The sequence below is a fragment of the Gymnodraco acuticeps genome, unplaced genomic scaffold, assembly GCF_902827175.1.
Source record: "Gymnodraco acuticeps unplaced genomic scaffold, fGymAcu1.1, whole genome shotgun sequence".
In the NCBI taxonomy this organism is placed as follows: Eukaryota; Metazoa; Chordata; class Actinopteri; order Perciformes; family Bathydraconidae; genus Gymnodraco; species Gymnodraco acuticeps.
Window position 1 is genome coordinate 5,378,995 of NW_022989768.1, and position 15,924 is coordinate 5,394,918.

Consider the following 15,924-nt stretch of genomic DNA (forward strand, 5'->3'; position numbering starts at 1 on the left):
TGATCATTATACAATATGTAATGATGGTAGCTCATTGTGATTAGCTGGGAAACAACTTGATCAAGGTTTCTTAGTTTTTTATGCAATTAATTAAACAAATTCATATATTTGCAAACGCTCTAAACAGCTTTCACTGCAACAAGAAAATCAGTCCAAATGTTTTGTCTGCATACAACATGGGAATTATTTAATTAACTACCTTTTCTAGTATTTTCATGACGACTAAATCTGCCTCTAAGTTTTTACATTTCTGTCACTAGAGACACGGTTCAGTCGGAGTTAGTCAAACTTGATCACATTCAGATGAACATCCGCACTGAGCCAAAATGAACGTAAAGATTTAACAAAGGAGGAGATTTCTAGAAGTCATAATAGATTAAACTGACTGCATGTGTGGCTTTATGGAAATAGCCAACAGAAAAGGAAGAAGGACATCTAAGGAATTCATGATTAAGGAGGGGTCCAACATTGTCTGTCTGGGCCCAAAGCATTAACATTAACCACTAAAAGCTCACACACACACACGCACACACACACACACACACACACACACACACACACACTGCTGGCCATAGAGTCAGAAGCAGAGGCTGAAATGGGCTTCTTTCACTCCTAATTACTGGATTCATTAGTCCATAGATCTGCATGACAAATTGTAAACTATTGGACTATTTGTCTAATTTTATTATTTAAAAAAAATGGCTCACAAAAACCATGTTGTTCTCATTTTTTGTTACCATTACTCTTTATTCCTCCAGCGTAGAGGGATCTGTTTCCTCATTGTAATTAGTCAGAGTGCCATCCCTCTCTCTCTCATCCTCCCTCTTTCATCAGCGACAGTCATATTTATGGCTTATCAGGGCCACAGACTGTCACCGAGAGCACCTCATAAACCTTTTCACCGATGTTCTGTGGCCCTACTGTCGTTATGTGATCATAATGGAAAGTCTGCAGGTATTATGTGTGTGTGTGTGTTTGTTAAAAAAGAGGAAAGCTGATGCCCTCTTGACCGTGCAGTGAGCACAAGCTATGTGTGTGTGTGTGTGTGTGTGTGTGTGTGTGTGTGTGTGTGTGTGTGTGTGTGTGTGTGTGTGTGTGTGTGTAGGTGTGTGTGTGTTTGTATGTGTAGGTGTGTGTGTTTGTGTGTGTGTGTGTGTTTGTATTGAGTGCAAAACGTGCTCTGGTCTCAGATGTATCCCCAGGAAATCTTCAGCCATCCACATGTCACTAAAATGGTCCTGTAAATCACACACACTCCCTCCGTGTCTTATTCACGAGAAATATGTACACACACATTTGTCAAATGAATCTGTAGTGGAGGGCCAACATGTAGTGGTACACACACATTTCTCCACAGCCGGTCAATTATTTTGTGTTTTAAGCCATCAACTTAAAAGTCTGTATACCCAGAAAATTACGCTGAAGGTGCATTTTATTTACTTGCGTTTTATCAAGAAGAAAAGTAATAGAAAATGCTTTTATATAATTCAATTCAATTCAAAACCTTTATTTATCCAGGTAAAATCCCATTGAGATCAATGATCTCTTTTTCAAGGGAGACCTGCAGCAGTAGGTTCCACAAGAAGACATAAAAACATAAACAACAGAACAACAAAAGGACATCATACAGCAAAATGTACAGGGATTACAATTTACATATTTAACCACATGTACAGGTACCAACAGCATCTGATTTTGTAGCATCCAACCGAGCTTTAAAAACATGTAGTGGTACTAGCTTGGTAATTTTCCATTCTTTTTGCAGACTGTTCCATGTTAGTGGAGCTGCACATCTAAAAGCTTTCTTCCCTAAGACAGTCCTAGCACTTGGCACATTTAATAAAACCACAGCATGCGATCTCAGGCAATAAGTACTTTCAATTCGCAGAGAGATCAGGGAGCAGATATAAGATGGTAGTTTATCCAACATGGCTTTGTAAATGAAAAAGTACCAGTGACTGAGCCTCCGTACAGTAAGTGATGGCATAACCGCCTTGGTATACAGGGTACAGTGATGCGTAAGTGCTTTACAATTTGTCAAAAATCTCAGTGCACTGTGATACGCTGCATCTAACTTGCTCAGGTAATTGGCAGGTGCATTCATATATAACAAAGCACCATAGTCCATAGCACCATAGCACAGGTAAAAAGTTCACAGTGACTAGTCTTTTCCTGGCCTCAAGCGAGAAACAGGACTTATTTCTGTAAAAGAAACCTAGCCTAACCTTCAGCTTTTTAAGCAGGTTATTTACATGAAATGTAAAAGTGAGACAATCATCAAGCCAGATACCCAGGTATTTGTAACAGGTAACCACTTCAAGTTGTATTCCTTGCGTAGTTACAATATCCAAAGCAGTCTCCGGTGTTTTTTTAGCTTTAGAAAAGAGCATTACCTTGGTTTTATCCACATTTAAAAGAAGCTTAAGCTCAGAGAGCTGAGCCTGAATAATGTTAAAAACAGCCTGTAATTTAACAACAGCCTCGTTAATCGAGGGACCTGCACAGTACATGACGGTATCGTCCGCATAAAAATGTAAGGTTGCTCCTTCGACATTTTCACCTAAACTATTAATATAGATAGAGAATAATAGCGGACCTAAAACTGAACCTTGTGGTACACCATTAGTGATGTTTAACCACTCAGAAGACAGCCCATCAAAGTGAACACATTGGGACCTTTCAGAGAGGTAGTTCACAAACCACCCCACTGCATGGCTGGACATGCCTATACTGACCAGCCTCTGCTTCAAAATGTGATGATCGACGGTATCAAAAGCTTTGGATAGGTCAACAAATAGAGCTGCACAACTCTGCTTATTATCTAAAATACTCGTAATATCATTTACCACTTTCATTGTGACCAGTGATGGTGCTATGTTGCTTTCTGAAGCCTGACTGATGTTTAGACAGGATGTCATTGTTACATAAAAACTCCTTTACTTGTTCACTCACTAGGCGTTCACTAGGCCAGAACTGACAATTTAGAGATGGGTCTATAATTGTTTAATAAGGTGGCCTCCCCTCCTTTTAGTAGTGGCAGGACATAAGCTGACTTCATACTTTTGGGATTTTGTTCGTGCTGAGAGAGAGGTTAAAAAGAGTAGTAAGAGGTGGAGCAATAAAATCTGCAGCTATCTTTAAAAAGAAAGGTTCTACGTTGTCCGGACCAGCCGGCTTTTTAGGATCTAGCTTGGTTAAGACTTCACGAACAACATCAACAGTAAAAGGAGTAAAACTGAAAGGGTTTTCCAGACCACATTGTTCAGAGTCACCGACTGTGGTGTTCACAGAAGCAGAATTAGAAACAGAATGAAACAGAGAGCCACAGGACACAAAATGCTCAATAAAACAATCTAACATGCTAGCCCTATCCGATATAGTGCCAGATGCTGTGGTAAGGCACGGAGGTAGCTCATTACGGATATCGATTTTATGGCTTTCCAGAATTTTCTAGGGTTGTTCAATAATGTTTTTGCATATCATAAATGTGTCAAACGGCAGGAAACATTTGAAGAAATAGAAGGACATACACATCATGCAATAATGACGTTTACAAAATGAGGAGATGCAAATTGGTGCCCGATCTCGCAATATGTAGCTCATAGATGTATTTATTTATAGTTGAGTAAATTTACTCAGTTACATCCACTATTGGTGCGTGCTACATAAACTTGTTATAAATGCTCTGGCTTGTCGTTTAAAAAGGACTACTTTCTATCTCATACATCTCCCTGTGTGTCTTTTACAAGCTGTGAGATCCACTGTAAGATCCAGGCACTATTTTGAGATGCCTCACACTAAAACTGTTTCCTGGTGTGAATAACTCTTTGCCTCAGGGTTGCCTTGGTGACTATATGAGCCGCTGCCTTAAAAAAACTGCAGCAGTGTTAGAGTGGCAACACATTTCCAAGTGAAATACCCTATGCTTAAAGGAACCATATTCTTAAATATACCGTATTAAAGCAGTTAAGATTGGATCGTTAGGAGACTGGAAAGTGTGTACTGCCTTTTTGTTGATTAAATGTCTATGATTGTGCTTATGTTCACAAGGTTTTATTATTCATTGATATATTTGCAACAGTTGTTAACTTACCGACTATAAAATATATTGAAAATCTAATTATGCTGTAAAATATTTTAAAACAGTTTTCAAAAGTAAAATGTAAGCTCCACCAGGTTAAAAAACCTCAGAAACTATTTGCTCTAATGTCCTGATTGGTAGCTACGGCTCTGAATGTACAGCAAGTGCATGTTTATGCATATCCAGCAGCACAGTAAGAGATGACATTGATAAATGGCATCAGAAATATGGGGGTGTCATAACATGATGACAGCCTGTAATCTCCTCAGATCAAACATGAATGATGGTCTTTTGTGCTGCAGGCCTGTGAGAGATGAGCACATCCCTCGGATCAGGAGAGCAACATGCTCCCGTCCTGTCACACAGAGGCTATAAAACATTTCCCCTCTCTCTCTATGGTCATGCTTTAGCCAGCAGCTGGGTCATGGCTGCTGCAATAATTACAGTATTCCTACGGATTCATCAGGGTTATGGAAGAAATAGCTTAGATTGAAACACTCTTGGGAACATACAACATTCTTTTTTTCCATTGAAAAGAATGAACAAGCTAGGCCAGCACTAAGAAGAGACTTCACCAGCAGAGATGTCGTTTTATTATTCACGGGGCGCACCACAGTTTGGAAGGAAATAAGAAGTTAAAGGAAATACAGAAAATATATTTTCTCTGCTTGATTCACAAGCTCTAATCAACTGATTTGCTGGCCTTCAGTGAATATACATTTACATATTGTTTTTTCAAAAACGACACTACTCAATACTGTGAGTAAGAAATGGCATGTAAACAGTGTGTTCTGATTATCTCAATCAAGGTCACTCAAATTATAATGAAAGTGAGCCCTAATTAATCCATGATTTTCAAAGCGTGCTTATGTCAGCATAAGCTTAAAGGACGAGGCACAAGAAAGAAAGGTCACAAGGATTAATACTCTGTGCATGATGAAGGTTTGTATCAAATATCATGGCAAACCAAGCAATAGGCTGTGTGGATCGACAAAAAGACTGACATACAGCCACGCTGCTGGCCTGACTTGAACATGCCAATCAAACATGTTTTTACAAAATTGTACATGTTGAGTAAACCACAGACGCAATGTAACAAAAACAGGAGCAATTATTAATTTCTCTACGTTCCAGGAATATACAGTAGTTCTATGGGCCCTTGGAATAGCTTGATCAGAAACACTTTCCCTTTCAGAAAAGGCCCAGCAGTCGCAGTCATCCAAACATATAGTGAGCGGTGCAGAGCAGCACTGTGTGACACTCGGACCATGCTCTAACACTAAAGGACAACTTGCTCTCACATCCCAGTGGAAACATGACTGTGGAGTAGATGCTAGTCTCTCTCACTGCCTGACACCTCACAAGTGCAGTGACCGTTTCACCTCAAGGCTCACTGTGCCTCTCCATTATTTAAATCCATCCACACTACACTTCAGCCCAGAGAGGCACCGGGTCGGTCAAGTGTAAACATTGCTTTCTTTTTGTGAATGAAACAGCCAGATATATATACATAAAAACAAGGTCTACTCTTGAAGGAAAAGTCGACATTTCAGGAAATTTGCAAAGAATACAAATATTACACTATAAAGCTACAACAGGTCGTGGTCTGTTGACAGAACCAGGCAGGAGGTTTATCCCTGTGTCCAGTATTAATGCTAAGCTTATGGCCCCACAGCTATCCATTGTCTCATGAATAAGCCTCTTTCCCACTGGACAAAAACACCAATAACATCCGGTTGTTGTTAGTGGCAAATGTTACAATGGTATTAATTTGAGGGACAAAAGCTATATAAAAACCCTTTATTACCATGTGTTGATGTAAATATATATATCAAATAGGGATTTGGATTAATATTAAAATGTATTACTGTACACAATATAAATGTAATATGCGTGCCTCAAAGTATAAGTCATTTAACTTGGCAGTATAAAATTAAAATAAATAACGATCTAGTTTAAAAATGTGAAAGACAGACTGAATAAGTAACATTTTTACTGTTTAGCTAAAAAAACTAAAACAGAAAGGCACACTAGTAAACTGGGAATAGTAAAAGGAGTTTATTGGCTATTTTAGCGGGTTTTTACTGCGTTTCGAAAACGTGCATACTTGCTAGGTTTGGTTGAAAATGTGTTTAACTGTATGAAAAAACATATGTACAAAATAATTAAACGTTCACTATATGTTGAAGTATGTTAGCGCTAAAGTTGTGTGTACTGTAGGCCCAAATTCAAACACAATAATCTAATAACAACAAAATGACAGCAGCTGAGGCTTCCTGAGACACATACTCTACCCTCCAAACTATCCTCCTCTTGTTTTCTCGACTGGGCAAACAAGGACTTAATGCCCTCCAACTCTCTCGCAGTCTCTTTGTCTCCCTCCAAACACATAATCCATCAAAGTCACAAACAGCAGAAGACTGCAGGTAGACTTGTTTTCTCCGGCCTTCAAGTGATACGGAGCAAATGTGCAGCAGCATTAATGCAGTGCAGTTGACTGATGAAAAACCTCAATGTGTATTAGCTGTTTCAGATAAGGTGGCTTTTCTTCAAACATGGTCATTGTGCATTTGTCTCCCTGCACTGAACACAATATGTCTATATCTCTATGATGTGGAGTTTACAAGGAAAGCTCAGGGATAGACAGAATTTCAAATTCATCACATTTTCTCTTCCCACACCTGCACCTGTTTATTCCACTCTGCAATGTGAGACTGCAATCCAAATCTGTCTCGCCTTGTCTATTTATAAATCATATCTGTCCCTCTAATAATTCAGTATGAATGCAAAGATGTCAGCATGCTGAAAAAAGCATTGGATATCTTTAATACTGACAGATCATCATAATTAAAAGAATATTTGTTATGTCTTTAATGCATTTTGAAAAAGTGTATACTATATTATATGATGATGGTGTATTGTCGTCCCCTCTCTATCTACAGCTGGTTTTGTGCAGACTACTATAATAAACTGGAAGCAAACACAGGCCCTTACAAAATATGTCATGCAGCACCTGGATTTGAAAAAATAGCAATTTCATGGAGAGGAAGTGAAGACGACTTCTACAAGATCTAACAACCCTTTGGCAACCACTTCAATAACGGTGCGCTATTACAAACTAGCCGGGATTCAACACGATTCACGAAAACACTACGATGTTATTCAACATCCACTTACGTCTTTATATTTTCGAAGACGTTCTAATTTTTCTTAAATTCATTTTCCAGTTATCTGTATGTTTCCTCATATACATCATTTGTCAAAAAAGACAGCAAAGAAATCTTATAAGACACATATGTAAACGGTTGGAGGAACTCCAGTTATTACGAATCACGATGCTGAGCGAGGCCAAACACATTTGGCAGATGGTTTGGTGCAGTGCTGCCAGGCCTGAACGCATCGCGCCGGCCGGTGTGTTAGTCACCAGTGAGCGCCGGATCAGGGCCAGAAACGGAGAAGCTTGAGTGTCAGGACTGAACAGAACATGCTACAGTCACAAAGGAAAGACCACATATTCCCATTTTGACAGACAGACAGTAAGCAGCAGCCAGAGACCGACATCTCTGTCTCAAATTATTCAGGTTAATTAGACGTGCTTTTTAAGGATACAGAGGTAAGAGGATTTAACTATTTTACAGTGTGACCAATTTCAACACCTTCAAAAATGGGATATATCCTTTGATCCATAAGAGCAGAAATGATTCAAATCTCTTTCTCTGGTCTAACATTCCACAAACCAGACACAGGAGGGGGAGGGGAAATACAAATATGAGAGGAGACGATGCATATGTATAGCAAGGTGATACAACTAAAGGGAGCGAGACGAGGGCTATGCAGCAGTGACAGGGGAGGGGTACAACCATGATGTGGTGAAGAAGAGGACATTAGATGATAATATTTATGACATTAACGAGAGCATGAAGTAAGGCTTGTTTTTGCTGGTCTTAAAAAGACAAAGAGATTGAATGATATCAGAGAGTCATGAGTAACCATAATATACCCGTATTACTTTTAGTAGATCAAAGGATGGAAAATAATGATTTATGTCGCAATGAAACACACTAATAGGTAAGGAACATGTGGGGACAATAACATGCATTACATTAAAGACAATTAAAGGCTTTCTCCCTCATTTATGGCAGAGAAATACTACTATACTTTGAACTTTAGGGAAGGAAAGAAACGTTACACCTGTTAAGCAACAGGTCTTGTATCAACAAAGATTTACTCATAATTAATACAAATAAAATATATACTTATTTACATACTACCACGTGACAATTAAAGCTTCTTTCTGGACAGGATGTGACACAACCTTTTCTCTTTATCCCAAAAATATGAGCAATCAACAAAGGCAGTCACTTTTCATGTGGTTTCATTGTCAAACTGTCATGGCGGCATTTCATTCTTCATATTACTGCTACATGGTGTAAAGCAGCAGCACATATACTCAAATCTGGAGCAGGAAAGATAACTCCTTATGCATATGTTTATACACCTTAAAGAATACAATTAATTTATAATTGTTTCATGTATTTTAATTGATTCCACATTTTAATTGCCACTGGATAGCTGGAAGATTTTACATGAAATAATTCACTTTAAAAGAAACACATGGCAGACTTAGGTTCAATTCCTTGCCTCCGATTGGCTTTTCTCGTTAAGAGGATGCGAGTAATTATTCATGTGATTATTAATGTCATGACTTGAGCACTGCTCTTAAAGGTCACTTAACACTTGGCTGTAAATACGAGAGAAGCTTAATAAAAGTGTTTAATTGCCGCCCTAAATCGACCTTTAAGAGAATTATTCTGTGTAATTCCCTTGCTTTATATAGGTACGAGTCCAGCTTGAATATAATTTATAAGAATTACACTCAAGACAGAAAGAAATCCACACTAAACCAGCAAAATAAATCTGATGAAGATTTTAACAAAACCTGAAAATTCCCCAAAGTTGAAACTGTGTTCAGAGTGACAGTTTCTACGGCCTCTGAACCACAAGTGTGACCAGCAATACGGTCAGACATGTCAGCACTTTGTCACATTGAGTCTGTCAGCTTGAGGTACAAATATAGGTTCAGACAGAGACACTCAAAATAATTAAAATCGAAAAAGAAATAGATGTAATAGGTTTAGAAATGAATGATTGATTTGTATGCCGTTGTGTGTCCTATGCTTTGCTATGACTTGCTATGACTTGCTTTGTTGTGTATGTACTCTCCATGTACTCATGCAAACAGGAACAAACTAAGCTTCAGTATGTAAGCATGTGTTTCTGACGACGACAATCAGGTTGTGTTATATTAGTTCAGTTAGATTAGCGGGGGAGTGTAGGCGTTCAGAGGACACTCACCACGAGAGAGAGCGGCCTCTTCCATGACACCACTCCGATCAGCCCGGAGAGCAGCACCTGCGAGAGAGAAGAAACATATCCTGTTAGAGGGAATAGATACTGACGAGGGTGTTGATGATAAAGATGGATGTGTCTGCATTTAAGAGAAATGATTGTCGGTAATGATAACACTGAAAGATAGTTACTGAGACCTGGGGAATTAGTTTGATGGTGCAAGAAACATGAGCAGTCAGATCATCTAATGTGTTTAAAATATGTTGTGGTATAGATGAGGGATTTTGTAACAGTGATATAGTACTTAACCCTTGGAGAGTAGATATGGCCTGCAGTACAATGTTTACTTCAAGTCAAGAGTAAAGGAAGAGGCATTCAAAGCACAATGTTCTTTATTTATTTAAAGTGTGTAGAAGTTGGAGCTTTCAATTGTAAAACAATGCTTAATAGTTAATCGCATAATGATGCATTATATTTTTTACATTTTGTGAGTAATATCTGAATCTGCCACTTGACTCAATAACATTCTCTCTCAGGTAAATTAAGTAGTACAATGTTTTTCTCTAAATCTAAATCTCTAAATTATTTTGGGGTGATTTGTAATTACAAATAATTACAATTGTTACCTGATAAAATATTGTTTATATCTAAACATCATAGACATCTATAGCTGTTATAGGTCCCTCCTTGCTTGGGAAACCAGGCAGTCTCCTACCATGTCCAATAGTAAAATATGCCCCAGTGTTTTTCCCACAAATCAGCGTGTATTTCAATGGTGTTTCAGACCTTGATAAAAGCTGTGACTTGTGTGTGAGACAACTATGTCATGGCAGGTGTATTACTGTGCAGTGTATAGCTGTTTGTGTGAGCAGTTCTCAAACAGGAACTGCACCAGTCATCCAACATTTATATATTCTATATTATTCACCACGCAAACAAAACATACAAATTTACATTTAAAGTCACTCAGTCACTCTTCCTTGGAAACACAAAACAGTCACGTTCACTTCTCCCGTGTTTTCTCTGGCAAACACACACATTGTAAAGATCATCTTCTACATGATGGGTGAGTAATGCACAGATCAGGTTGGAGCTGTAACTGTTGTTTGGCAATTCTGTGCCCATCTGCTGTCAGATTTGTCACCCGCGTTTCAGTGTGGATGTGGATTTCTTTGTCAGCGGCACATTATGTATTCACAGGCTCACTCTTACACAATTTCTTTCCCCTTTAGCTGTTAACAAATGAACAACACAAGCCGGTAGTTTGAGATGGTTAGGGGAAACTGAACGCAGGGAGCTTTTCCAGGACTGTAAAGTGTGTGAGTGCGTCACCACATATTTTTTCAGTCGGTTCGGCTTTTAAAAGCTATTCTAATGTGTTCCCAGCTTCTTACAAGCGGCATTTTATTTGACTGCTGCCAGTTCATGGAAATAGCAATAAATGCTTCTCAAATTAACAGTTTAGTCCCAGTGTTGACTTGGATATTCCATAGTTATTGAATTATTTCCTCCCTTATTACTGACGGATGTTATTTGGTTGTGAAACACAGCTCTGAATAATACTTGAGCCACAGTTTGGACAGTGAATGACAAATGAGTTTAGGAATCAACTCCCTGATGAGTTATTACTAAGAGGAAGCTTTGTCAATTTAGGTCTCAATCATTCAGTTACAAGAGGACACTTGAAAATAATCTACAAATATACTCAAGAGATCACAACAAGACACTGTAGAGATACAGCCTCCCAGCACATATCCGGACTGCTGAGTCTATTGAACTTTTTAAATCTCAGCTAAAAACTCACCTCTTTGCACTGGCTTTTAATACTAGTTGAACATTATATTTGTATGTGTTTTTTATTTATTTATTTTTTATATGTTTCTAGTTATTGTGCTTTTTATTATGTTTTTAATTATTGTTTTATTATTGTACTCCCATTGGGTTATTTAATATTGTAGTTACTGCCTGTACAGCACTTTGGTCAACTGAAGGTTGTTTTAAATGTGCTATATAAATAAATAAAGATTGAGATTGAGATACAAATCAACCATCTCTCTCACACGCGCACACAATAATAATCATAAACATTATTTGAAATATCAGATAATTAAACCCTTAGAAACTGAAGGTAGAGAAACATATTCTTCTATGTTGGTAGGAAACACGTTTAAAGCCAAAACTTGGGACCTGGTGTCATGTTTTTTTAAATTTAAACCCAACTTAATATGTTGAATATATTGGCAGATTACATAGACCAGGCTTATACCTGAAAACACACAATTTGCAGTAATAAGTTAGTTGAGTGTCACTGTGGTAAATAACATTGAGTGGTCTCACAATTGTCTTTTTTTGCAAGATATATTTCTATCTAACAAAAGATGATGGTCAAAAAAAGCCCTTATGTGTTGAGATGGCATAAACAAACCATTTATTTTGTGTTTTAGTTTGCAGGACTTCTCATCACCAAAGGGACTTCATCAGACAGTCTCTCAGGACTTATTGGTGCTGCAGGATTTCCATTAGCACTAATTTGCTTTTAGATTTCATGCTCTATCTACCTGGAACCAGTTACCTTGCAGCTTGATGTCTGAAATAAAACTGCTATCTGGACCCATCTTGATGTCTGTGGATATTTGTAATTACTTATTACTCCAATCCTGCCATTGATCTAAACTGTTTGTCTTTCGTAACAATGGTACACGAAACACCAGATGTTTTTTAAACGAGATGCCTGATTAAATTAAATTTGGATTTGAAAAACAACCTATTGATTTTCTCAGCAAGCTTCCCCCTTGGTGTTGCATTTTGACAGTGCTACTGTAGGTGTGAATTTGCGTATCACCGTAATGTGTGTGAACAAAGGGTACTCATAGCCTCCAGCGCTTTATTCCTCCCTGGCCTCTCTCGGTGCCTTTCACTCCTCTTCACCCTCCATTAAACACTGACATGCTCTCCCCATTTCCCCTGTCTCGCTCTCCTCCTTCCCTTCCCATGTCTCGATATCTGTTCTCTCTCTCTCTTCCAGTTTTGCCATCTTTCCTTTTCCAATTTCTCCCTGCATCACACTCCATCTCTGTATTTCTTGCTCCTTCTCTGCGCCCACACGATCACACAGTGTTTCTGCACTTACACACTCGTATCAAATACTCCCTATCCAGGCTTCTCTTTTCTATTTCTCTCTCCATCTTGCTCCACTCTCTAGTCAATCTTCACTCACCTTGATACCCACAGGATCTGGTGAGTGTCAATATTTCATTTGCAAACACACACAACCGCACACTCAGGCACACAGTAAATCCAATTTGAAACCTGATTCAAAGGATAAGGCTGGTGGGTTTTTCAAAGTTGTTTTAAAATGAGCAAAAATCACAAGAAAACCCACAATAAATGTATACACCTAACAAGTATTGTCTTTGTGGCCTGAATATGCCTTAGTGGCATACAAATCCATCAGCATTTAAACATAATTAAATCAAACCAAAGATGTGATTTGGTGGATACAAATGTTCAGTTATCCGGATTTTAGGTTAGAGGGTGAGACCACGTTCTGCTTTCTTGTTAGGTTGTCTATTTTTCTTGTATTTTTTACACTCAATTTATCAGTGAGAAATATTTATTATATTTAATTTGTATATGTTTACAGTTGCAGTCTTGCAGATAGCTCCAGAATAAAAAAATAACCACCTGGTACAATCATGGTTCTGTTGAGACTGAGAATCTTTGGTGTGCCAATATCTGCTGTCTCTTTTAATTATCTTTACAAGGTAGATCTATGTTTGCCAAAGGATGACTTATCTTTGTTGTTTTTGTTTTGTCACTTCTCCCTGTGAAGTCTGTGAAGCAGAACAAGTAGTGCTTCACTTTTAAAAACACTATTTAACAAATATAGATACTAGATATATTTAGTATATCAAACAAGCCACAAAGTGTGTATGTTGCTGTTTAAACTGCAGCAGGAGACAGAGGCTGCTGTTACTCCTGTGTCACTGAAGGTAACATTCACCCTCTCTTTGCACTGCGACAAGAGTCCAGAGATGTTATGTCACCATTACAAGCCTCTCTTCTCTGCGTTGTGCTCTTCCTGGCAGCAGAGAGCAAACTCACTGCACAGTGAACCATCCAGGGTGAATTGAGCTCCGACAGTATAATAGTAATGCAGTTCCTGGTTAAATTATCCCACTTTCTACGTCCCTGCATAGATCTCCATAGCTATGTAACTTAAGGTAGTTTAAGTTATGTTGTTCCTTTTAGATATACATTAGCTGGGCAGATATTTCCAGATCACAGAAAAAATAATAATGCATAGTGTCTCTATGAGCTAATGTATTTAGTGTTTACAAGATTCACTTCCTGGTTGGTGTTATACAAATTACAAAGATTATAAGACTGCAGTTAGTCCAGAAAGGCAGGTGACAAACAGCACATTTTAAAGTGCTTCTGTTTCATCTGTTTATAAACTGTACTTCACATACACCGCTGCATATGGTCCGCTGCAACTCTTAATACTTTTAAATCCAGATTAAAAACGTATCTGTTTGTCGCTGCATTTGAGTGAGCTGTTTATATCCAAACTGCATGGTTTTTATTCATGTATTCTATATCTGTTGTGATTATTTTTATTATCTTTGCTTTTTAATGCCTGTTTTTCAATGCCATTTGATAATGTGTTTCTGCTGTATTTATTCTTAAATGTCTTAAATGACTTTGAATTGACGTGTGCTGAAAGGTGCTGTATAAATAAACTTGCCTTGCCTTACACAACAACAAATACTTGGGCGTGTATAATTAGCATATACAAGATTACAAATCTAACAGTTTATGATCAAAACTCTTCATCTCACTCCTTATTTTGTTTGATAGTTTCTAATCACATTGATGTGGAAATCATGAGGCAGGTGATGTTTTTTCGAGTAAAGAAATAAACACCCACACAGGCATGGACGCTCACCACACACACGCACGCACACACACACACACACACACACACACACACACACACACACACACACACACACACACACACACACACACACACACACACACACACACACACACACACACACACACACACACACACACACACACACACACACACACACACACACACACACACACACACACACACTCACACAGTTGTTGAATGCATATCTGTGCGTCCATGCATACTTGTCTGGAGGACAGTGTGTGTACCTGTGTGTGTGTGTGTCTGTGTGTCTGTTGGAGGGGAGTAATGATGTGAAAGCAGGAACCATGTGATAGCTTTGCTGGTTGTCAGTCACTGGAGGCTTTTCCCCTTGGCTGCTCCCAGAATAGGATTAACACAAAATACTTAGCAGCATTAGTCACTGAAACCTGGGCAGCACGCACTAGCATACAGAAAAAATGCTGAAGCATCTTCCAATATGTTAGCATATTTCCTAGAACTATACTATGTCTGCAGGGCATTACAAATCTGCACAAGAAGTTATTTTGTTAAAAGTCACATTGACCTTGATAATTAGGTGAAGGTACATCCAAATACAGCTTTGAGCCTGGACCACATCATTTATTTAAGTCAGAGACAGCACAGTATATATAGACTTATTATAGTAATGAATCTGTACAGTGTAAACAAGTCGAAACTGAGATGAAATGCTCTCTATAGTAGTAGTAGTTGATTTGCATTAGAGATAGGAGGAAATTAAAGTTTGAATACTTGGATCTGGTATATTCTTAGGAAACCTAGAACTAACACTGCAAATATTTCCTTTTGTCTGAAGAACATAAGGCGTTCACTGTGAGAAATGTGTTCAGGAACATCAACCAGAGTGTTCATTTCAAAGTTTGAGGCCATTTCAAGACGTTTAATCTTTGATGGCAGTTATTCAGCAGAGCAGGATGTTCAGATCATTAAGCCATCAGCCTAAGGGTAACACAGATGGTGGTTAACAACTTAAAAATGACAGATGATTTGATAACATGAGCAGAACAAATGAATTAAATGAAACCCCAACTCTTTTGGATTAATATGAATCTAGGAGGATGTTCTCTATGTCCAAGATACACCCACTTGCACCAGCACCTACACAGCCACACACACACACACACACACACACACACACACACACACACACACACACACACACACACACACACACACACACACACACACACACACACACACACACACACACACACACACACACACACACACACACACACACACACACACACACACAGACACACATACAGTTGCAAGAAAAAGTATGTGAACCCTTTGGAATTACCGGGATTTCTGCATAAGTTGGTCATAAAATGTGTTCTGATCTTCATCTAAGTCACAACAATAGACAAACACAGTCTGCTTAAACTAATACCACACAAACAATTATATGTTTTCATGTTTTTATTGAACATACCATGTAAACATTCACAGTGCAGGGTGAAGGCTAAAGACTTCTTCAAGAGCTAATTGGAGTCAGGAGTCAGCCAACCTGTCAATGAGACGAGATTGG

At 38.4% G+C, this 15,924-nt stretch overlaps 1 protein-coding gene across 2 annotated transcripts in view; it reads right to left on the reverse strand.

Moving 5' to 3' along the window:
- fam189a1 (family with sequence similarity 189 member A1) overlaps positions 1-15,924 on the reverse strand; it is a 98,550-nt gene that overhangs the window by 39,620 nt on the left and 43,006 nt on the right. For both annotated transcript variants that reach the window (XM_034217376.1, XM_034217371.1), the window contains exon 2: positions 9,437-9,493. In XM_034217376.1, coding sequence (XP_034073267.1) covers positions 9,437-9,493 — 57 coding nt within the window. The remainder of the gene's footprint in view (positions 1-9,436; positions 9,494-15,924) is intronic.